At 41.4% G+C, this 25633-nt stretch overlaps 1 protein-coding gene across 5 annotated transcripts in view; it reads right to left on the reverse strand.

Annotated features, from left to right (window-relative positions):
- Positions 1-25028, reverse strand: part of tgm8 (transglutaminase 8) — a 41684-nt gene extending 16656 nt beyond the window's left edge. Inside the window, exons 1-5 of one of the 5 annotated variants that reach the window (XM_052474052.1) lie at positions 24964-24988; positions 22125-22295; positions 21025-21276; positions 19786-19904; positions 19321-19449 (exon numbers count right to left, since the gene is read on the reverse strand). In XM_052474052.1, coding sequence (XP_052330012.1) covers positions 19321-19449; positions 19786-19904; positions 21025-21276; positions 22125-22295; positions 24964-24973 — 681 coding nt within the window. In that variant the 5' untranslated portion in view covers positions 24974-24988. Of the gene's footprint in view, positions 1-19320; positions 19450-19785; positions 19905-21024; positions 21277-22124; positions 22296-24963 lie in introns of all 5 variants that reach the window. The other 4 variants (XM_052474051.1, XM_052474050.1, XM_052474049.1 and 1 more) reach the window with 4 other exon arrangements.
- Between the last annotated feature and the right edge of the window lie 605 nt (positions 25029-25633).

Genomic DNA, 25633 nt, shown 5'->3' on the forward strand with positions numbered 1-25633 from the left:
CACAAGTGCAGTACACCAAATTTAAGCGTAACTTCGTTTTAATCGAGCCACCGTGTCAGATTTCAAAAAGGCTTTAAAGCGAAAGCAAACCATGCTATTATCTGAGGACAGCACCCCATCAAACAAACACAGACAATCATATTTCATTCCGCCAGGCGTGACACAAAACTCAGAAATAATGATATAATTCATGCCTTACCTTTGAAGAGCTTCTTTTGTTGGCACTCCAATATGTCCCATAAACATCACAAATGGTACTTTTGTTTGATTAATTCCCGTCGTTATATCTCCAAAATGTCCATTTATTTGGCGCATTTGATTCAGAAGAACACCAGTTCCAACTCGCGCAACATGACAATAAAATATCTAATAAGATAGCCTTTTGGCTAACTCCAAGCGGGCTGTCATATGCCTTTTACTGAGGAATGGCTTCCGTCTGGCAACGCTAGCATAAAGGCCTGATTGGTAGAGTGCTGCAGAACTCTGGAGCTCTGTCAGAGTGACCATCGGGTTCTTGGTCACCTCCCTGACCAAGGCCCTTCTTCCCCGATTGCTCAGTTTGGCCGGGTGGCCAGCTCTAAGAAGAATCTTGGTGGTTCCAAACCTTTTCCATTTAATAATGATGGAGGCCACTGTTCTTGGGGACCTTCAATGCTGCAGAAATGTTTTGGTACCCTTCCCCAGATCTTTGCCTTGACACAATCCTGTCTCGGCGCTCTACGGAACAATTCCTTCAACCTCATAGTTTGGTTTTTGCTCTGACACGCAATGTCAACTGTGGGACCTTATATAGACCGGTGTGTGCCTTTCCAAATAATTTCCAATCAATTGAATTTACCACAGGTGGACTCAAATCAAGTTGTAAAAATGTATCAAGGATGATCAATGGAAACAGGATGCACCCGAGTTAAATGTAGAGCCTCATAGCAAAGGGTCTGATTTTTTAAATATTTATTTGCAAAAAATCTAAAAACCTTTTTTTGCTTTCTCTTTATGGGGTATTGTATGTAGATTGATGTGGTGGGAAATAATGTAATCAATTTCAGAATAAGGCTGTAAAGTAACAAAATATGGAAATGTGGAAATATCATACAGTATTTATATACATTTTTTCTAGTATTTATATATTTTTACAATATTGTTCTGATTTATCTCTCTGGTAAAGGTACTTTAAACATTAAAGGTACTTTGTTCTCATCTCTCTGGTTTCTACTTTTATTCACCAATAAGCAGTGTCACATTCTATCATCCAGGTTGCTCAAGCCATCTTATTTCCCCATTTCTGACTAATGTGATTACAACTTTTAGCTGCACCTTTTTTTCACTGGTTTATCTTGATTACACATGTCAGTTCATCTACTTTTCTGCTTCTTGATAATTTCATGAAGGGAGTTTTGCTGCTCGGGACCATTGCGAAAGCACTTACTCAACGTCCGACGTAGGAGAGGTAGGCAAACTTCTGACTAAATGAACAAGGGCGAAACATTGTCTGTTAGCAGGCTTTTGTTCCAACCCAACACTAACACATCTGATTCAAATGATCCGACTGCTCATACGATTCAATCCAGAGTAGTTAGGAACTGGTGTGTTAGTGCTGGGCTGGAATAAAATCCTGCGTACATGGCTCTCCAGGACCAGGCTCTTGGCCATCTGCCCTGTTCTTGACATGCAGCTCTGGTCACGCATCCCCCATCCACGCCCTCCTTGCCTGGGCCCTCATGGCCGTGTTCTGCCTCACTTCCACCCTGCCCTCCACCCCACGGCTACAGCGCCCCAGGGAGGTGCTGTATCTCTGGGCATGGGCACCCCAGTGCCAGGTACGTAGCTGGGAGTCACGCTCCTGCCAGTGGAAGAGGAAGAGCTGCCGGGTGCTCTTCCTCTGGCCCCAGCGCATGGCGGTTCTCAGAGCTGTCATGCCCTCAGCGTCCTCCAGTTGGTGTGGGGCACCAGTAGCTCCTGGATGGACTGCAACTGGCCCTCGGTGTCTGGCCCTTAACATTGGCCCCTACAAAGATAACAGGGTCAACTTCGTTAGGCAGACAGAAAGAAAACAGACTGAAACAAGGAGATACTGGCTTGACTTTTGCTTTCTTCTGCCAAATGTTTTCCGTGACCGAATTAACATGACACAGATATTGCCAGCGTACTGGAAAAACTCGGTATCTACAAAAAGTTACATCTTCAGGAATTAAAAATAGTAAATTGTTTAAAATAATAAACCGTTCGACACAGCAGGCATGTGTCCATGGTGGGTCTTTCAGCAAGTCTCGTAAAGAAATGCAGTATTGCTATTAGGTGATGATGGTTTTTAACCTTTATTTAACTAGGCAAGTCAGTTAAGAACAAATTCTTATTTACAATGACGGCCTACCCCGGCCAGTTGTGATACAGCCTGGAATCGGACCAGGGTCTGTAGTAACACCTCTTGCATTGAGATGCAGTGCCTTAGACCGCTGCACCACTCAGAACCTTACTTTTTTTTTACTATGATCAATAATGACCTGAGACATAGAGAGTCTCTGTGTAGGACTGCTGTAGACTATTCTAGGTTCTTCTTTCATGCCACATCACCTTGAATACATCCCCAGTAGCTGCAGCTATCACAAGCTCAGACCATCCATCATAAGGCCAGATCATCAGGGTGGCAGTAGTTCCAGGGATGATGTTATTTCAGTGAATATAGTGGTGTCATCACATATGTCACCTGTTGGGTGGAGAGAGTATACATTAGGTCTGGTCAGAGAAGCACATCATTAGATAATTAGTCTGACTGGAAAACACCCTCAATAAAATGTTCACCATGACGGGCCTGTCACTGCTCGCCTACGTTTGAGATTTATAAGGTCCGTGATTCTAACTTCATTAAACCCAATAAAAATCTATGAATACATATCTAATCAATTAAACAACAACATCTCCCCATTTCTCATTAACATATGTCAACAGTTAAACCAGCAAATGACATCAGAGGTATTTATTTTACCATTATCCAGGTAGCATACTCTCTGGAAGTCTATGGGAATCCCAACCACTAATTCCATGGTGTTTTTTAGCTCTCTGATTCTCATATTGTGGTGGCAGTCGGGCACAACGAACATCTCTCCCGCATCAAGACTGAACTTGACTTTCTTCGACAGGTCACGGTAAACTGCACTTTTGGGTCTCGTTACCTGAAGTGAAATCCTCTTCCTTGTGCCACTGGATTGCTCATAGAAACGCGCTCAATAATTTTTGCAGATTAGAAAGGGTTTAGAATTCTAAAATAATGAATTAATGAATTCTCTTCCGTTTGGAATGTTGTCTGACTATTACTGTTGCTATGGTGATAGACGTTAGAGTCCCATTGTTGCGCTTTCGGCTCATGTGCGACAGTAACATACACACAGTTGAAAAAATGCCTATGTTTTTGACATGAAAGATATTATGTTACTATTGCAATGATGATAAGACAACTGAAATTATTGTTCATTTTCTAAATTCTTGTTGCCAAATACTTTATACACAAACAAAAATTCCAAAATTACACATTTTTCTGATTGAATTTAATGATCTTATTAAATTATAATGGTTTATTTTTTGAATTATTTTATTTATATTTAGTGTGTTTTTGAGTATTTTCTTGTTAATACCTGTGTTTTGTTTTGTTAGACATGTTTGATGTAGCAATGTAAGTTGATTTCTGTATTATAAAAAAATTAAATAATAATACACACCAGTTGAAAAAAATCGAATCTTTCATGATCAACTGATACTTAGTATCAGTTTAGTTATATTGACTTGGAAGTACCTGGTATATTATGGTCAGATGGTAGGCACACTTTTTTAATGGATTTGCGACTTTGTAACGTGATTGTCTCAGCAAGTGACAATAAAAATTGCCTATATAGTCAGTGGTGAAGTGGAGATTTTTAGGTGAGGGAGCGCAATAGTTTGATCTCATCATTTACCGACCAGTGGTTTTGAGCCACACCTACTACATAAAAATAATAATAATCTATAATATTTTTTGGTGTCACATGTAAGTTTGCAAACAATGTAAAAAAAAAAAATATATATATATATTGAGTCAATAAAGCTGCATACAAACATGGCCTCTTTTTTTGCTTTCTGGAGTAAGGCAGCTCCAAAATGCAGGTGTTTCAGCCTTGCTCCGTGCTTTCTGTGGTGGTGGGGCAGCCAGCGGAAAATATAGAATGTAGGGGTTGGTAATGTTCTCCAGTTGCTTTGTGATTGGCTCAGTGTTCTGTCACTCATGGGAACAATACGTCACCACAAAATCTGTGTATTTATTTAACTAGGCAAGTCCGTTAAGAACATATTCTTATTTTCAATTATGGCCTAGGAACTGCCTTGTTCAGGGGCAGAACGACAGAATTTTAATGTGTCAGCTTGGGTATTCGATCTAGCAACCTTTCCGTTACTAGTCCAATGGTCTAACCACTAGGCTGACCCAAACTGCTACAGACCTATATCTATCCTACCATGCCTTTCTAAGGTCTTCGAAAGCCAAGTCAACAAACAGATTACCGACCATTTCGAATCTCACCATACCTTCTCTGCTATGCAATCTGGTTTCAGAGCTGGTCATGGGTGCACCTCAGCCACGCTCAAGGTCCTAAACGATATCTTAACCGCCATCGATAAGAAACATTACTGTGCAGCCATATTCATTGATCTGGCCAAGGCTTTCGACTCTGTCAATCACCACATCCTCATCGGCAGACTCGACAGCCTTGGTTTCTCAAATGATTGCCTCGCCTGGTTCACCAACTACTTCTCTGATAGAGTTCAGTGTGTCAAATCGGAAGGTCTGCTGTCCGGACCTCTGGCAGTCTCTATGGGGGTGCCACAGGGTTCAATTCTTGGACCAACTCTTTTCTCTGTATACATCAATGAGGTCGCTCTTGCTGCTGGTGAGTCTCTGATCTACCTCTACGCAGACGACACCATTCTGTATACTTCTGGCCCTTCTTTGGACACTGTGTTTACAACCCTCCAGGCAAGCTTCAATGCCATACAACTCTCCTTCCGTGGCCTCCAATTGCTCTTAAATACAAGTAAAACTAAATGCATGCTCTTCAACCGATCGCTACCTGCACCTACCCGCCTGTCCAACATCACTACTCTGGAAGGCTCTGACTTAGAATACGTGGACAACTACAAATACTTAGGTGTCTTGTTAGACTGTAAACTCTCCTTCCAGACCCATATCAAACATCTCCAATCCAAAGTTAAATCAAGAATTGGCTTCCTATTTCGCAACAAAGCATCCTTCACTCATGCTGCCAAACATACCCTTGTAAAACTGACCATCCTACCAATCCTCGACTTTGGCGATGTCATTTACAAAATAGCCTCCAATACCCTACTCAACAAATTGGATACAGTCTATCACAATGCAATCCGTTTTGTCACCAAAGCCCCATATACTACCCACCATTGCGACCTGTACGCTCTCGTTGGTTGGCCCTCGCTTCATACTCGTCACCAAACCCACTGGCTCCATGTCATCTACAAGACCCTGCTAGGTAAAGTCCCCCCTTATCTCAGCTCGCTGGTCACCAGAGCATCTCCCACCTGTAGCACACGCTCCAGCAGGTATATCTCTCTAGTCACCCCCAAAACCAATTCTTTCTTTGGCCGCGTCTCCTTCCAGTTCTCTGCTGCCAATGACTGGAACGAACTACAAAAATCTCTGAAACTGGAAACACTTATCTCCCTCACTAGCTTTAAGCACCAACTGTCAGAGCAGCTCACATATTACTGCACCTGTACATAGCCCACCTATAATTTAGCCCAAACAACGACCTCTTTCCCAACGGTATTTAATTAATTCATTTATTTTGCTCCTTTGCACCCCATTATTTTTATTTCTACATTTCACATTCTTCCATTGCAAAACTACCATTCCAGTGTTTTACTTGCTATATTGTATTTACTTTGCCACCATGGCCTTTTTTGCCTTTACCTCCCTTCTCACCTCATTTGCTCACATTGTATATAGACTTGTTTATACTGTATTATTGACTGTATGTTTGTTTTACTCCATGTGTAACTCTGTGTCGTTGTATCTGTCGAACTGCTTTGCTTTATCTTGGCCAGGTCGCAATTGTAAATGAGAACTTGTTCTCAACTTGCCTACCTGGTTAAACAAAGGTGAAATAAAAAATAAAATAAAAACTAGCACCTTCCGAGGTGCTGGGCTACCTTCCTAGGTCCTGTTCTAGGCTACCTTCCTAGGTGCTGTGCTAGGCTACCTTCCTAGGTACTAGGCTGTGATAGGCTACCTTCCTAGGTACTAGGCTGTGCTAGGCTACCTTCCTCGGTACTTGGCTACCTACCTAGTGGCTAGGCTACCTGCCTAGTGGTTAGAGCTAGAACATTCAAGCACCTTTGGGTGCTGCCATAGATTTCCAGCAGAAGTGCCTGTCCAAGAAGGCTGAAGGTCATTGGCCACAGATACAATTTAGTCAAATCACGTTTTTTTCTACCTTAGCTTTGATTGGACTGATCATGTCAACATCATACTTTCAAAATCTTAGCAATCAAGCTAGACAAGCAGTCATCATCATGAATCACGTTGACAATCTACTGGCAAATCCTTTTCCATCCTCATCATATGAAGAGAAATAATAGATAAAACGTCTCTGTGCTCATTTGCCATAAACATTACACAACAAGTCGGAACTCACAAACTCAACTACGAGTGGTTTGGAAGGAAGCAGTGGCTAACTACAAGGATCTCAAAGCAAACACTATTTGATTCCTCTGCCTGCTATTCAATGAAGAGTGTGTGTGGTCCAAGTCTGGTTTTAAGGATTTAAAACATCTGTCTGAAAGGGTCTCTAAACATGGGAATTGTGCATCACATATAGACAACGCTGTTAAACTCGAACTACTGGGGAAATCAAACGCTTTGGCTCAGCAAGACACCTTATATACACGAGCCATCGACCTTTACAACAAACAAATGGAAGAAAATAGGTACGTGCTTGCCAGAATTATCATGTATTAAATAGTGTGGCAATTGTGTGATACACTGCAGGGACTGTTTGTACAACTGTTCTGACTTGGTGGTCCACATATAGCCTATAGCCTGTTTTAGAGAAATGTCATCATCTAATATTGTAACAGCTGCTTACGTACCTCAATTGTAAAAGCTTTCATTGTCTGCTCACGTACCCTCATTGTAAGAGCATTGTCTGCTTATGTGCCCCCGTTATTTATCCTACGGTTCTGACTTGGAGTACGGGGAAAATACTGTAAGAATGGCCCATGCTCTGAATTATGTCGCTGTCCATTTCAAAAGTACTGAACGAATAAGCGGTATATAGGCAACATCCGCCTCAGCTCACTCATGTCTTAATCAAAATGACGGCTTGCCTCTTAAAACTTCACTAGGGGGCAGCATTCAGAATTTTGGATGAAAAGCGTGCCCAAATTAAACTGCCTGCTACTCAGGCGGAGAAGCTAGGATATGCATATAATTAGTAGATTTGAATAGAAAACACTCTAATGTTTCCAGAACTGTTACAATAATGTATGTGAGTATAACAGAACTGATATGGAAGGCGAAAACCTGAGGAAAATCTAACCAGGAAGTACTATTATTTTGAAAGGCTGTTTTTCCATTGAAAACCTATCCACCATACAAAGACTTAGGACCCAGTTCACCATCTTTATGGCTTCCTCTACATGTGGCCAGTCTTTAGGCATTGTTTCAGGCTTTTAATCTGAAAAATGAGGGAGATACAGCACTTTCAATGAGTGGACAGTGGACATTTCCAGACATGAGCCTTTCTTGTTTCTCCTTTTCTATTGACAAAGCTTTTGTCCGGTTGAAATATTATTGATTATTTATGACAAAAACAACCTGAGGATTAATTTTAAACATCGTTTGACATGTTTCTACTAACTGTTATTGTAACTTTTTGACTTTGTCTTGATGTTGAGAAAGCGCATTGTGCCTTTGGATTTCTGAACTAAACGCACCAACAAAACAGAGGTTTTTGGAGATAAAGAGGGACATTATCGAACAAAACAAACATTTATTCTGTAACATGGAGACCTGGGAGTGCCACCAGATGAAGATCATCAAAGGTAAGTGATTCATTTTAACACCATTTCTGACTTTTGTGACACCTCTCATTGGTTGGAAAATGGCTGTATGGTTTTTGTTGCTAGGCGCTGACAAAACATAATCACAAAGTGTGCTTTCGCCTTTTTGAAATCTGACACAGTGGTTGCATTAAGGAGAAGTTTATCTTTAAATGTATGTTAAGCTCTTGTATCTTAGATCAATGTTTATGATGAGTATTTCTGTAATTTGATGTGGCTCTCTGCACTTTCACCGGATCTTTGTTTGAGACAATGCATTTCTGAACGCGCCAATGTAAACTGAGATTTTTGGATATAAATATGAACTTTATCAAACAACACATAAATGTATTGTGTAACATGAGGTCCATGTATGCCATCTGATGAAGATCAAAGGTTAGTGATTAATTTAATAGCTATTTCTGACTTTTGTGAGCCCTCTCCTTGGCTTTTGGGGGGTTACTTTGATTGTAAATAAGAATATAATCTGTTTCTAAACATGTCTCCGTGAATGTGGATGCTACCATGATTATGGATAATCCTGAATGAATTATGAATAATGATGAGTGAGAAAGTTAGACGCACATGTTTTTAATACAGTGTACTTTGTCGCACAGTATACTTTTAAATCTAGTAATAAATCAAATCTAGTGATACATAACTTGACATTTCTGTCATCTATTGTGACATTGTAGGAGGATAACCAACCCTCCAATTAATGGCAATGCATGTCTTAGCCGTTATAAATGCTAAGTTACACAGTTTCTTCAGATAACTGTCACCAGTATCAACATTTCCAAGCAAACAAAACCAGGGAGAAGGGATAATCTGTAGACGTGCTGAGATAAAAGTACATACTCTTTGCCAGAATTCAGTCAGCCTTCACGATAGCATAACATATGAAAATATGTCCCCTTTTGTGTTTTACACTTCTAGCAGAGGAATTACATTTCTGAGTGCATGATATTCAGTTTCGCTGGCATATAGTACATTCTACTGATGATCTTAAACTGCAGTAATTTATGTCTGAGATTATATGAACATGACGGCATTCAAACATATCTGTATCTATTCATCATCAATAATCAGTGTCTCCTCGGTCTTCCTCACATTTTTGTGTTAGACAGATTTTAACAAGCTACAATACTCGGCGGTCCCGTTCTGTGAGCTTGTGTGGCCTACCACTTCGCGGCTGAGCTGTTGTTGCACCTAGACGTTGCCACTTCACAATAACAGTACTTACAGTTGATCGGGACAAACTGACTTGTAGAAAATGTGGCATCCTATGACAGTGCCACGCCGAAAGTCACTGAGCTCTTCAGTAAGGCCATTCTACTGTCAATGTTTGTCTATGGAGATTGTATGGCTGTGTGCTCTATTTTATACACCTTTTAGCAATAGGTTTGGCTGAAATATCCGAATCCACTCATTTGAAGTCGTGTCCACATACTTTTGTGTATATAGTGTATGTGGGATGCTGGGCTGAAGGGAGTTGTAGTTTCATGAAGCAAATATTCAACCTAGTTCAGCGCATAAACGTGGTAATTAGACACCTCTGCAGCATACTTAGGTAGCTACCATCTAGCCACTAGCCTAGCTAAGTAGGATGACTAAAAGACTGTTGAGCATGGGAAGCACAGAGATGGTTGGCTGGCTGCTATTGCCTGAGCAGAGATGAGATGATCAAATAAAAAAGTAATATACACAACTGAAATATTTTGTTATTTCATAGTCATTTCCTATTTTTCGATTGTTGTCCTGACACAGACAATGGAATATTTTCAGCCATTTGTGACGCAAACAATGTTTGGATGCTTCCCATTCTTTAAGAAAGGCAGGTCACTGATGAGATGAGATGAGATGACTGTCACTTCCACAGAAGTTTGTCACAATACAGACATGCGCACACAAGCAGACCTCATATCATTGAGGACAATATGAGTACTTGAGGCTGTCAAACAATAATAATAAAACATTGTTACATCATTTCACTCCCCAAACAAATTCAAGTGCAAATGGCATGCCTACCAGCTGGTAAGAGATCCACCGGACCTCTGACACTTTGTCTCAGCAGAGGGTCAGTGCTATTTGTCTGAGGTAGTTATACACATCATCGTGGCTGTACAACTCCATGATCAAGATCAGCTGCCTGTGGACACACACATGAAGATGTTCTGTTCAACACACACTGGCTCTTTCTAAAAAAAAAAAGTACATTTTCTTTCTCTGATATCTTCACTCCACAAAGAAGTCCAACAATACTTCTATATACATTGGGAGAGCAGAGTAAATAAAACCAAGAGGGCAACTGCTTTTGTGACAGCATGGAGCGCCATGTTAACCTGAGTGACCTGTCATTCATTGTTGTGTTTGGCTTGATGGAGTAGACAAGAGCACAAACAGATATGGGGCCAGGACCTGAATCCACAAACTGTCTCAAACTGTCTCAGAGTAGGAGTGCTAATCTAGGATCTGTCCATATAATCTTATTACGATCTAAAAGGCAAAACAGGTTCTAGTTCAGCACTCCTACGCCGAGATACTGAGGATACGGGCCCAATGTTAGTGATTTATTGTCATATGCCATCCTGCTCAGGAGCATCATTCATTGGCTGATCCACCCTGCTGACCTGGATGAAACCCTGTGATCATTGGAAGGCCCCTCCAAGTGGAATACTAAAATTGTGCATGACATCACAGTCTGGTGGCAAGTGCGCCCTCTATTGGGAGAAATCTGGAGGCCTCGATCCTAGATGAATGAGAAAGACTGGCCCCGATCTAAATGAATGGGACACTCACCCGGCCAGCTGGTATCTACATAAAAGGGAGACTCAGCCGGCCAGCTGGTATCTAAATGAATGGGAAAATGAGTTCGTTATGACAGAATGCTAAAATTGGGTGAAACCAAAAGTTACGCATCTCAAAAGGCACCGAATTGGTGGAAACACCCTCATCATGTTTCCCCAAAGTTACCATTATTCATCATTACAAAACCCCTGGACAACAAATTATCATTTATTAGTGACGCAAGGTATCAAAAGTATCAAAAGAAGTGGAGACAAATGAAATAAGATTAACAAGAGTACCTGTAAACTAAACATGTTGTTATTGAGAAAGAGAGATTGGTTCTATGACAACCATGTGAACTCAGTACACAGGTCAAGTAGGTCAGACATCCACATTTAAAATCCACGGTAGATTTACCATGTGATACGTATTTCTGAATTTCCACCTGGCTGACATGCCCAAAGTAAACTGCCTCTTACTCAGGCCCAGAAGCCAGGATATGCATATAATTGGAACCATTGGATAGAAAACACTTTGGCGTTTGTAAAAATGTTAAATTAATGTATGACACAATCGATATGTTAGGAGAAAATCCAAAGAAATACCAACCGGAATTCCTTTTTTTTTGAGAGCACATGCTCTTACAATGGAAGATATAGGGGCATATTCAAATCCAGCTCCCAGATTGCATTTCCTATGGCTTCCACTAGATGTCAAAAGTCTTTGTTCAAAGTTTCAGGCTTGTTTCCTCCTAAATGAGGAAGAAAAATTAGTTTTCGTACTGGGAGTTGGAAAGCAGTCTGTGCGCGCGCCTGCTAATATCATTTTCCTATTGAACATAATTCTTTCCTTATGAAATATTATAGTTTAATTACATTTTAGGGTACCTGAGGATTAGATAGAAACGTATTTTGACTTGTTTTAACATAGTTTAGCGATAGCTTTTTGGATTCCTTTCTCTGCGTGTTGAACGAGTGGATTACTCAAACCGATGGCACCAACTAAACTGACTTTTTGGGATATAAAGAAGGATTTTATCTAACAAAACGACACTACATGTAGTAGTTGGGACCCTTTGGAATGCAAATCAGAAGAAGATTTTTAAAAAGTAAGTGAATATTTAATTGCTATTTGTGATTTTATGAAGCCTGTGCCGGTGGAATATGTTGATGTGGGGCGCCGTCCTCAAACAATCGCATGGCATGCTTTTGCTGTAAAACATATTGTAAATCAGATAGATGTACAATAATTTAAGCTTTTAACCGATATAAGACACTTGTATGTAGCTAAATGTTTAATATCTATAATTTTTATGATTATTTATTTGAATTGCGCACCCTCCAATTTCACTGGAAGTTGTCGACAGGTGTTCCTATACTGGTCCACAGCCCTCTCCCTCTCTTCTCCTTCCTATACTGGTCCACAGCCCTGTCGCTCTCTTCTCCTTCCTATACTGGTACACAGCCCTCTCCCTCTCTTCTCCTTCCTATACTGGTCCACAGCCCTCTCCCTCTCTTCTCCTTCCTATACTGGTCCACAGCCCTCTCCCTCTCTTCTCCTTCCTATACTGGTCCACAGCCCTCTCCCTCTCTTCTCCTTCCTATACTGGTCCACAGCCCTGTCCCTCTCTTCTCCTTCCTATACTGGTACACAGCCCTCTCCCTCTCTTCTCCTTCCTATACTGGTCCACAGCCCTCTCCCTCTCTTCTCCTTCCTATACTGGTACACAGCCCTCTCCCTCTCTTCTCCTTCCTATACTGGTCCACAGCCCTCTCCCTCTCTTCTCCTTCCTATGCTGGTCCACAGCCCTCTCCCTCTCTTCTCCTTCCTATACTGGTCCACAGCCCTCTCCATCTCTTCTCCTTCCTATACTGGTCCACAGCCCTCTCCCTCTCTTCTCCTTCCTATACTGGTCCACAGCCCTCTCCCTCTCTTCTCCTTCCTATACTGGTCCACAGCCCTCTCCCTCTCTTCTCCTTCCTATACTGGTACACAGCCCTCTCCCTCTCTTCTCCTTCCTATACTGGTCCACAGCCCTCTCCCTCTCTTCTCCTTCCTATACTGGTCCACAGCCCTCTCCCTCTCTCTTCTCCTCCTCCTTCCTCCTCAGGGCCAGTCACGTGTGTTTAGAAGCAGACCTGAACTGGGTGCAGTTTTTGGACATTGCTGTGAATCACAACCTACAGAAGATCAAAGCTCTGATTCAAGGGTCCAGCTAGACGATGAGTGGCAGTGTGGGTACGTGTGTATGAGGTGAATGAAAACGAAGAGGTGTGTGAAGAGGACTGGGGGTCTTTTCTCTGACCCTGAGCTCAATGGACTGGGACTTTGTTGAATGTTACTGAAGTGTGTGTTCTTCCCTCTTATGTACACACATGCTCTATATCATTTTAACAGCAGATATATTACATTACTGCAAGACAAATATTTGACAAACAAACATTTTGCTTCATGAGTGCATGAATATTTACAGATTAATTTATCCTTTACCACTTTTATTTTGTATTTTACAGGGACATCATACAGCCGGACACTTCGTATTTCAGTAGAATTTAAAAAAAAATGTTCATTTGATTTATTTCACCTTTATTTAACCAGGTAAAACTGCAACCTGGCCAGTGAGACAAAAACAACACAGAGTTACACATGGGATGAACAAAAGTACAGTCAATAACACAATGGAACAATCTGTATACCTGTAAGGAGGTAAGGCAAAAAATAGGCCTATAGTGGCGAAGTAATTACAATTCAGCAATTTACACTGGAGTGATATATGTGCAGAATAGAATGTGCAAGTAAAAATACTGGTGTGAAAAAGAACAGAAAGATAAGGTAAGTAGTTGGTTGGATGGGCTATTTACAGATGGGCTGTGTACAGCTGCAGCGATCGGTAAGCTGCTCTGACAGCTAACGCTTAAAGTTAGTGAGGGAAATATAAGTCTCCAACTTTTGCAATTCGTTCCAGTCATTGGCAGCAGAGAACTGGAAGGAAGGAAAGGCGGCCACAGGAGGTGTTGGTTTTGGGGATGACCAGTGAAATATCCTGCTGGAGCATGTGCTACGGGTGGGTGTTGCTATGTTGACCAGTGAGCTGAGATAAGGAGGAGCTTTACCTAGCAAACAGTTATAGATGATCTGGAGCCAGTGGGTTTGGCAATGAATATGCAGTGAGGACCAGCTAACGAGAGCATACAGATCACAATGGTGGGTAGTATATGGGGCTTTGGTGACAAAATGGATTGCACTGTGATAGACTGCATCCAATTTGCTAAGTAGAGTGTTGGAGGCTATTTTGTAAATGACATCGCCGAAGACAAGGATCGGCAAGATAGTCAGTTTTACGAGGGTATGTTTGGCATTATGAGTGAAAGAGGCTTTGTTGCGAAATAGGAAGCTGATTCTAGATTTACTTTTGAATTGGAGATGCTTAATGTGAGTCTGGAAGGAGAGTTTACAATCTATCCAGACAGCTAGATATTTATAATTGTCCACCCAGCTAACTAGCTACAAGCTATTTAGTCATTGTTAGTTTAAAAAAAAAAAAAAAAAAAAAAAAAAAAAAAAAATCTGGATAACACCGCCAGCCCAGCTTCCCTGCCCATCCACCGCTGCCCCCTGGACACTGATCTCTTGGCTACATAGCTGACGCACGCTGGACTGTCCATTAATCACGGTACCCCATTCTGCTTGTTTGTTTATCTGTCGGCCCAGTTGCCTAGTCAACGCCATTTTACCTGCTGTTTGTTGTGCTAGCTGATTAGCCTCGCCTACTGTTTTTAGCTAGCTTTCCCAATTCAACACCTGTGATTACTGTATGCCTCGCTGTATGTCTCTCCCAAATGTCAATATGCCTTGTATACTGTTGTTCAGGTTAGTTATCATTGTTTTAGTTCACAATGGAGCCCCTAGATCCACTCTGGATACCCCTGTTACCTCCTTTGTCCCACCCCCCACACATGCGGTGACCTCACCCATTACAACCAGCATGTCCAGAGATGCAACCTCTCTCATCATCACCAGTGCCTGGGCTTACCTCCGCTGTACCGCACCCACCATACCCCTGTCTGCGCATTATGCCCTGAATATATTCTACCATGCCCAGAAACCTGCTCCTCTTATCTCTGCCCCCAACGCTCTAGGCGACCAGTTTTGATAGCCTTTAGCCGCACCCTCATACTACTCCTTCTCTGTTCCGCGGGTGATGTGGAGGTAAACCCAGGCCCTGCATGCCCCCAGGTACCCTCATTTGTTGACTTCTGTGATCGAAAAAGTCTTGGTTTTATGCATGTCAACATCAGAAGCCTCCTCCCTAAGTTTGTTTTACTCACTGCTTTAGCACACTCTGCTAACCCTGATGTCCTTGCCGTGTCTGAATCCTGGCTCAGGAAGGCCACCAAAAATTCAGAGATTTCCATACCCAACTATAACATCTTCCGTCAAGATAGAACTGCCAAAGGGGGGCGGAGTCGCAGTCTACTGCAGAGATAGCCTGCAAAGTAATGTCATACTTTCCAGGTCCATACCCAAACAGTTTGAACTACTAATTTTGAAAATTACTCTCTCCAGAAACAAGTCTATCACTGTTGCCGCCTGCTACCGACCCCCGTCAGCTCCCAGCTGCGCCCTGGACACCATTTGTGAATTGATCGCCCCCATCTAGCTTCAGAGTTTGTTCTGTTAGGTGACCTAAACTGGGATATGCTTAACACCCCGGCAGTCCCTACAATCTAAGCTAGATGCCCTCAATCTCACTCAAATCATCAAGGAACCCACCAGGTACAACCCTAACTCTATAAACAAGGGCACCCTCATAGACGCCATCCTGACCAACTGGCCCTCCAAATATACTCCGCTGTCTTCCAGCCAGGATCTCAGCGATCACTGCCTCATCGCCTGCTATCCGCCACGAACCCCAGATCAAAGTACCACCCCCTCATCACTGTCAAACGCTCCTAAAACACTTCTGTGAGCAGGCCTTTCCTAATCGGCCACAGCCCGTGTATCCTGGAGACATTGACCTCATCCCGTCAGTTGAGGATGCCTGGTCATTCTTAAAAGTAACTTCCTCACCATTTTAGATAAGCATGCTCCGTTCAAAAATGCAGAACCAAGAACAGATACAGCCCTTGGTTCATTTCCAGACCTGACTGCCCTCGTCCAGCACAAAAACATCCTGTGGCGGACTGCAATGGCATCGAATAGCCCCGTGATATGCAACTGTTCAGGAAGTCCAGGAACCAATACACGCAGTCAGTCCAGAAGCTAGAATGTCTTCAGGCAGAGTTTGCATCCTGTAGCTCCAACTCCAAAGTTCTGGGACACTGTGAAGTCCATGGAGAACAAGAGCACCTCCTCAGCTGCCCACTGCACTGAGGCTGGAAACACGGTCTCCACCGATAAATCCATGATTATCGAAAACTTCCAATAAGCACTTCTCAACGGCTGGCCATGCCTTCCGCCTGGCTACTCCAACCTCTTCAATAATGTTGTCACGGCTACTAGTGGGGTTCAATAATGTTGTCACTGTTACTAGTGGGGTTCAATAATGTTGTCACTGTTACTAGTGGGGTTCAATAATGTTGTCACTGTTACTAGTGGGGTTCAATAATGCTGTCACGTTTACTAGTGGGGTTCATTAATGTTGTCACTCACTACTTTGGTTCAATAATGTTGTCACTGTTACTAGTGGGGTTCATTAATGTCACTGTTACTAGTGGGGTTCATTAATGTCACTGATACTAGTGGGGTTCAATAATGTTGTCACTGTTACTAGTGGGGTTCAATAATGTTGTCACAGTTACTAGTGGGGTTCATTAATGTTGTCACTGATTACTTTGGTTCAATAATGTTGTCACTGTTACTAGTGGGGTTTGTTAATGGCACTGTTACTAGTGGGGTTCAATAATGTTGTCACTGACTACTTTGGTTCAATAATGTTGTCAATGTTACTAGTAGGGTTCATTAATGTCACTGTTACTAGTGGGGTTCATTAATGTCACTGTTACTAGTGGGGTTCATTAATGTCACTGTTACTAGTAGGGTTCATTAATGTCACTGTTACTAGTAGGGTTCATTAATGTCACTGTTACTAGTGGGGTTCAATAATGTTGTCACTGACTACTTTGGTTCAATAATGTTGTCACTGTTACTAGTGGGGTTTGTTAATGGCACTGTTACTAGTAGGGTTCATTAATGTCACTGTTACTAGTGGGGTTCATTAATGTCACTGTTACTAGTAGGGTTCATTAATGGCACTGTTACTAGTGGGGTTCAATAATCTTGTCACTGACTACTTTGGTTCAATAATGTTGTCAATGTTACTAGTAGGGTTCATTAATGTCACTGTTACTAGTAGGGTTCATTAATGTCACTGTTACTAGTAGGGTTCATTAATGTCACTGTTACTAGTAGGGTTCATTAATGTCACTGTTACTAGTAGGGTTCATTAATGTCACTGTTACTAGTGGGGTTCATTAATGTCACTGTTACTAGTAGGGTTCATTAATGTCACTGTTACTAGTAGGGTTCATTAATGTCACTGTTACTAGTAGGGTTCATTAATGTCACTGTTACTAGTGGGGTTCATTAATGTCACTGTTACTAGTGGGGTTCATTAATGTCACTGTTACTAGTAGGGTTCATTAATGTCACTGTTACTAGTAGGGTTCATTAATGGCACTGTTACTAGTGGGGTTCAATAATGTTGTCACTGACTACTTTGGTTCAATAATGTTGTCAATGTTACTAATAGGGTTCATTAATGTCACTGTTACTAATGGGGTTCATTAATGTCACTGTTACTAGTGGGGTTCATTAATGTCACTGTTACTAGTAGGGTTCATTAATGTCACTTATTATTATATTATTTTATATTATTACTAGTGGGGTTCAATAATGTTGTCACTGACTACTTTGGTTCAATAATGTTGTCACTGTTACTAGTAGGGTTCATTAATGTCACTGTTACTAGTGCTGTTCAATAATGTTGTCACTGTTACTAGTGGGGGTCAATAATATTGTCAATGTTAAATCAATAATGTTGGCATTAGCTAGGCTTTCCATCCAATTGGCGACAGATATTAATGCACTTTTTTTTTAATCATAAAAGCATAAAAACAATATGGGCGCATTTTCCCACCAGTGATGTGTCTCCATTAAATTGACTTTTCTTTCAGATAAGAGGCGTAATAATATGTGTGTGATGAGATAAAAAAAAAAAAACTTTGCTGTTAAATTCATTGTGACTCGTTTCAGGAAACTTGGTGCATGTCGCACGTCACTACTTCACAGGAGCAGCATTTTAACGTAAACATAATTTGTTTGATCAAAATACGTTTTTTTGGGGCAGAAATTACTTTTAGAACATGTGAACTTTCATATGCCTTAATTAGATACTTGTATTCCATCCATAAATACGAATACAATTGTTAATTTACGAGCCCAGTTGGTTTAGCCATGGAAAAAGTCAGGAACCTTCACGCTAAGCTTGGATTGGTCTTCTGTCTATGACATGAGCTGTTCAGAATGTGTTGACAGTCATTTCTACTGCGCCGTTTTTGATACATATAATGTTAGCCTTTGAGAACTACAAATCTCAACAACATTGATGTCCTGAATTTATCAGGCGCTATCGACAAGTCAGTAGGAAAAGTGATGGGCTACTTACTGCATACGCCACCGTCAGTGTGAACTGGAGTGACTTGACACAAATCTGGCCAAACAAGATGTAGCTAAAAACATAACCGAGTTAAATGTCTCGGGTCTGCCGTGAGGCATTCATCCATATATATGGGTAAGAGTCTAGCTACATTTCCCAGAAAAAGTTTTCTAATTTTGTAATAAAGTTGTTGTCGTTGCAAGTTAAAGCGTTCTGTTAGTTAGCTACTAAACGTTAGCATGCTGGCTCGCTAGCAACGCTATGTATATGATCTGCATAGTAAATTTATTCAAATCAGAATACCATTTGCATTGCTAATTATACCCTATTTTTAGCTAGCTAACATTGAACCTATTTTGTTAGCTTTAGCTACCTGCAGATTCATTCTACAGCTATGACAATGTTTGTATTGGTAGTAGTTTGAGTTGGGGTTATACTAGTGCATTGTTTAGCAAGCTACCTAGCTAGCTACATGTCTAAACAAAAGTCTCCACTTCGGCCAGATTATTACATGACCCATCAAATTAGAAGGTGTGTCTGGGGGTGATTATGGCCATCTATTGTATTTAATGAACATGTGTGTAATGTAGTCTGTGTCAACCTTCGTAAAGTTGACTGACACATTTTCCATCAGCACTTTCATGAAATGTCATAAAATGTTTTATCTGACATGTACTTTACTTGCATAAAAAGGTTGGATGGAAACCTGTTTACTGTTACTAGTGGGGTTCAATAATGTTGTCACTGTTATGTAGTGTGGGTCAGATCTCCAATCTTACCATGGCACTGACCACCCTACTGACATAGATGGGGTTGCAACGAGCAGAGAAGTCCTTGGCGGGGTCACTCAGACACTTAGGATTCACGTCAAGAAGCTTCAGGCAAATGTCCACTATATCGTCTTCAAACTGGAGAAACAATACATTAGGGCAGGTTAGCTAGCAACCTACAACAATTTCTAAAATGTCTTGTCTATACTAACTTACAATTTAGTCACTTAACAGATGCTTTACCAATGGAGCCACACAGGACTCTAGTCAATCATGTAGACTAAGACAAAGATATTGTGTGACACTTGGTCGGTTTCCTGGACAACAGATTAGTCCTGGACTTCTCCGGAGTAAAAATCATTTTTTTAGTTGAGGAATATATTTAATCTGTATCCAGGAAACAAGCCCTATATGTTATGAGCAGCTAGCTAGTACTTTTCAACGGTACAATACTGCTTTGTTTGTTCTGTGTACCTGTCCGAAGTTCCACGCCATAGAGCTGATGTATTTGTCAGAACCTTTGTACACCAGGCCTTGTTCTCTCATCACATACTCCTGCCTCTCCTCCTCCTCAGGTAGATGCACCCAGTCCTCTACAGCCCGCAACAAAATACAGACGTTTTAAAACATCAATTATAAGAATTTGTTCCACTGACTTGAATGGTTAAATAAAGGATAAATAAAAAATACACTGTTATTTGTTATTATTAAATGAAAGGGTGTCTAGACAATGTTTTAATTGCGAGTATCTTTAACATGTTATCATGCTGTTACTGTGTTATGACCACTGTCTCCCATGCTAGAATGTAGAGTTACCAAGCTGTGTAACCAGGATATTACCAGACTGTATTATCAGGATGTTAGCAGGCTGTTTCCAGGATGTGTTACCACGCTGTGCTACCAAGCTGTGCTGCCAAGCCTTTATAATAAGATGTGCTACCAAGCTGTGCTAATAGGCTGTGCTACCAAGCTGTTAGCAAGATGTGTTACTAAGCTGTGCTACCAAGCTGTACTAATAGGCTGTGCTACCAGACTGTGCTACCAAGCTGTGCTGCAAGGCTGTGCTACCAAGCTGTGCTACCAGGCTGTGATACCAAACTGTGCTGCAAGGCTGTGCTACCAAGATGTTCTACCTGGGTGTGCTTCCAAGCTGTGCTGCCAGGGTGTACTGCAAGGCAGTGCTACCAAGCTGTGCCACCAGGCTGTGTTACCAAGCTGTGCTAATAGGCTGTGCTACCAATGAACTCATCACATGGTTTCAACAGCAATGCAACCATTTTGATATTAGAGAACCGCATTCATAACCACAGACTGTCATTCATATAATGTGGCTCTGGATGTTGTGGCCCATTGTTTGTATCTGTGTTCTATTATGTCCCAAAACAGTTATGAGGCGTCTTTCCAACCCATACAGAGACATGGGTTACAACAATCTCTGTAAAGTTAGCCATGTCCAGCTGTTAAACTGATAAGAACATTCAGGAATGCAGCATTTGACAACCTCTGGATACTGTATCAAATAATGACTGTGTGTTACCATGGCTGTATTGATGCATTCACCACATTTGTTGTCCTTTATGTGATTAAAAAGATTAATTTATCACAGTTCTACTTACATTTTTTTGCTTTATACTTTATGCTTTATACTTCATTATATGTCCCAGAATGCCCCATGTGGGATAATGAAGTTGTTTTGAATTGAATTGTCTTTACCTTGGCACCAGGGATTAAACAGCAGAAGGAGCTTTCCCAGACTGCTGCCCACTGAGGTGTTGGCGCTGGTCTTTACAGACAGGCTGTACTCTCCCACTGGGGCATCTGCTGGGCTGGTGATGTCCAGGGTGATTGAACCCGCCGGGAGCACTGAGCCCTGGTGAACCTTGACCTTCCAGGAGGAACCCTTCCCACAGCCCTCAGGTAGCCCGAACACTGACCTGGTCCCCAATGCCTCTGAAGGCTGGGGTCCTGGATGGAGAAGGGAGAATGTTGTGGGTTGTGTTCAGTAGGAATTAAATTGATGAAAACTTTCAGAAACAGTGATGTACTATACACTGGGAGTTCAAAAAATTAGGAACACCTTCCTAATATTGAGTTGTCCCCATTTGCCCTCAGACCAGCCTCAATTCGTCGGGGTATGAACACTACATGGTTCCTCAGGGATTCTGGTCCATGTTAATGCCAATGCTTCTCACTGTTGTGTCACGTAGGCTGGATGTCTTTTGGGTGGTGAACCATTCTTGATACACATGGGAAACTGTTTAGTGTGAAAAACCCAGCAGCACTGCAGTTCTTGACGCACTCAAACCGGGGCGCTTGGCACCTACTACCATACCCTGTTCAAAGGCACATAAATCTATTGTCTTGCCGATTCACCCTCTGAATGGCACACATACGCAATCCATGTCTCAGTTGTCTCACGGTTTAAAAATCCTTGTTTAACCCGTCTCCTCCCTTTCATCTACACTGATTGAAGTGGATTAAATTAGGGATCATAGCTTTCACCTGGATTCACCTGTTCAGTCTGTGTCATGAAAAGAGCAGGTGTTCCTAATGTTTTGTACACTGTGTATTTGTCCAATAAGATTCAATATTTTCTGACAGCGTAACTTTGATGTCAGGAGTACAGTACAAGTGGAGGTATCTCAAATCCTGTCAGTGGTGCAATTCAGTCTTTAGATTAGATTGAATTGACCCCAACTCAGGTATGTACAACGTATACACGGATTTGTCCTAATGTCATTATTACAGCATGTAATAATACTAACCTAATAAATAGCAGTGATAAATAAAATGTTATATTCTAGATAGCTCACCTGTCTCCACCGTCAGCTCCAGTAAGTCTGTTGTGGGCCTTGAGGGGTCATGGAGTTCAAAGGTGACCAGGAAGGACTGGCCTCTCCTGACTATCAGTCTGTTCACTGAGATGTCATTGGTGTTGTGGGCTGTGTTGTTCTTCTCACAGTTGAGATCTATTTTACCAACGTCTGCAAGAAATAAATAAATAAATATATATGTAGATTTGAAACTGAATTATCACTTACTCAAAATCCTGATTTTCAATTTTTCCTGATTAATATCTAACTTTTTTTGTTGTTCTAGTGTGGGTGTCTGTTTCTGTGTTTGACGTTGTCTTGCCCAATGTTTGTTTGTCACATTTTTGCCTGACAGCAACATAGCAGAAACAGACTGTCAGTTGGGCTAGTTTAGATCACATAGAAAAAACACTTGTAGCCTTTCACCATGCAGAATGCAGAATAAATATGCAGAAAGAAATAGGCGAAAGACCATAGACTTAGGAATTAGAATGTAATATGATCTCTATGTAAAAGACAACGATGGGCCAGTATGAAATGGTATGAGGAACCTAGGACAATAATTCAAGTGAAACATCTATTTTTCTAGTTTGCTTATGTGTTATCTTTGCCAGTGGTTGCCAAACTTTTTATATTCCCGTATCCTTTCAAACATTCAACCTCCATCTGTTACCCCCTAGCACCAAGGGCAGCGCACTCTCAAATGTTGTTTTTTGGCATCATTGTAAGCCTGCCACGTACACACTATATGATGCATTTATTAAACATAAGAATGAGTGTGAGTTTTTGTCACAAACCAGCTCGTGGGAAGTGACAAAGAGCTCTTATAGGACTAGGGCTCAAATAATAATATAATAATTATCAATAATTGTGCTCTTTATTTAGCCATTGTACATATAAAACCTTATTTGTTCATCAAAATTTGTGAATAACTCAGGTTAACCACAGGTTAATGAGAAGGGTATGCTTGAAAGGCTGCACATAACTCTGCAATGTTGGGTTGTATTGGAGAGTCTCAGTCTTAAATCATTTTCCACACACAGTCTGTGCCTGTATTTAGTTTTCATGCTACTGAGGGCCGAGAATCCACTCTCACATAGGTACGTGGTTGCAGAGGGCATCAGTGTCTTAACAGCACGATTTGCCAAGGCAAGAAACTCTGAGCTCAGCCCTATCCAGAAATCTTGCAGTGCTTGTCTCTCAACTTAAAAAAAACACGTCGATACTTTGCCCCTTGATAACCAGCGCACTTCTGTATGTTGTAAAAGCGTTACATGGTCGCTGCCCATATCATTGCATAATGCAAAAAATACACAAGAGTTCAGGGGCCTTGCTTTAACACAGTTAACAATTTCCTCTCATGTTGTCCTGGTTTCCAGTGGTTTGCAGAAGAGGATGTCTTCCTTAATTGAACTCCCATAAACGTAATGAACATATACCAGGAGCTGTGCCAGGCCCGCTACATCTGTTGACTCATCCAGCTGTAACAGACATATACCAGGAGCTGTGCCAGGCCCGCTACATCTGTTGACTCATCCAGCTGTAACAGACATATACCAGGAGCTGTGCCAGGCCCGCTACATCTGTTGACTCATCCAGCTGTAACAGACATATACCAGGAGCTGTGCCAGGCCCGCTACATCTGTTGACTCATCCAGCTGTAACAGACATATACCAGGAGCTGTGCCAGGGCCATCTGTTGACTCATCCATAACAGACTACCAGGAGCTGTGCCAGGCCCGCTACATCTGTTGACTCATCCAGCTGTAACAGACATATACCAGGAGCTGTGCCAGGCCCGCTACATCTGTTGACTCATCCAGCTGTAACGCATTGAATTCACTGGCTTGTATGCGAAGCAGTAATTGTTTCAAAACATCTCCTGCCATGTCACTGATGCGTTGTGAAACAGTATTGTTTGATAAAGTGATTGTCTGTATAGTTTTTTGGGCTTTTTCCCCCAGCATTGTCCCAGCCATATCCGCGGAAGCAGGAAGAATTAAGTCCTACACAATAGTATGGGGCTAGCCTGTCCTAGCCACTTGGTAGCTCGCCATATAAAACATTTACATTTACATTTACATTTAAGTCATTTAGCAGACGCTCTTATCCAGAGCGACTTACAAATTGGTGCATACACAAAACGCTTCTAGCCTCTTCTTATTCATCGTATCTGTTGCTTTTATACATGTCTAACTACTCAAAAAAACTCCTGTGGCTTATTTTTCAAATGGTCATGTTTTGTTTCTAAATGTCTGCACAAGAGTGAAGGTTTCCCGCGAGAGAGTAACAGTTAATGTGATTGGATGTTAATTATTTGACAAGGCTGCCTGTATTTGACATTGTGTTGTTATTTCGCTGAACACTAGATGGTTTAATTTTATTTTTGGCAGTGAAACGAGGCTACTTAGCCAAGAAAAAAACCTCACCCAAATGAATAGCACCTTTGGAAAACATAAATGTACTGTTTGAAAATGTTATTTTTTAGTATTTTTTTCTTTTTTATGTGAATCACATTTTTTTTTTTGGCGTACCCCAATTTGGGAATACCTGATCTATGCATTACATTACAGGCCAACTTTTCATATTTTCTTTAATGACTCATGAATAATAAAAGCAGTCAGAAATCATATTAATTTAACAGAAGAACAAACACCAACAAGGATGATCTTCCTTTGTCAGAAAATATTCCATTCTACAAGTCAAGTTACCCAATTACCCATTCACTGTACTATATTACCCTCTGTCACTAAACATGACATAGGTTACCTTGACAATGCAATATCCACATTTTTCAGCATCTGAAAAATCTTGCAACGAGCAGTGTTAGTTGACTTACCAAAACCCATTGAAGCTGTCTCTCATGTGGTTGTGTTGGTAAGTAGATTCAGTTGCTTGTTGTAGTACTGCAGTACTGTTAGTAATGAAAGGATGCCAGGGCTTTTAAAAGGAGCCCTACCCGTGTCATAAGAATGTCTCAAATTTCACACAGTTACAAATGTACACACCTTTTTTTACTTTAAGGAAAATGTGTCATTAGATAGTCATCATCACCACATCAGCATCTACGTTAAACCAGAAATGTGAGTTTATGCGCTGCGTTGAGATTGAACTGCTGTAGTTAGCACCCTCTTGACTGTTTGAGTTGTATTACATTGTTCAGTGTGTGTTTCTCTCATGTGGTGCCTTTAACCACAGACAATCAGCATGGCAGTGAACCAGCACCAGTGACTATAACTATCATGAGTGTCATCTTGAGGCTCAAAGGTGGTTATCCCACAGTTCACTGATAGAAAACAGGATACAGTCATCGTACATTTGGGATTGATATTAAGGGTTACGCTATTGCCCAGGCTAAGAGACTTGAGCAGTCACACAATTTGAGCCTGCTCTGAGGTTGCCCCATTGGGGAGGGGATTTGTATTTACTGATAACCGAAACACAAATAATTGCAGTAGTCTGGTCTTTCTTGTTCCTCCCCTGTGTATAGGTGAAAATAGCTATTTAAA

This window comes from Oncorhynchus keta, chromosome 21, assembly GCF_023373465.1.
Source record: "Oncorhynchus keta strain PuntledgeMale-10-30-2019 chromosome 21, Oket_V2, whole genome shotgun sequence".
Taxonomy (NCBI): Eukaryota; Metazoa; Chordata; class Actinopteri; order Salmoniformes; family Salmonidae; genus Oncorhynchus; species Oncorhynchus keta.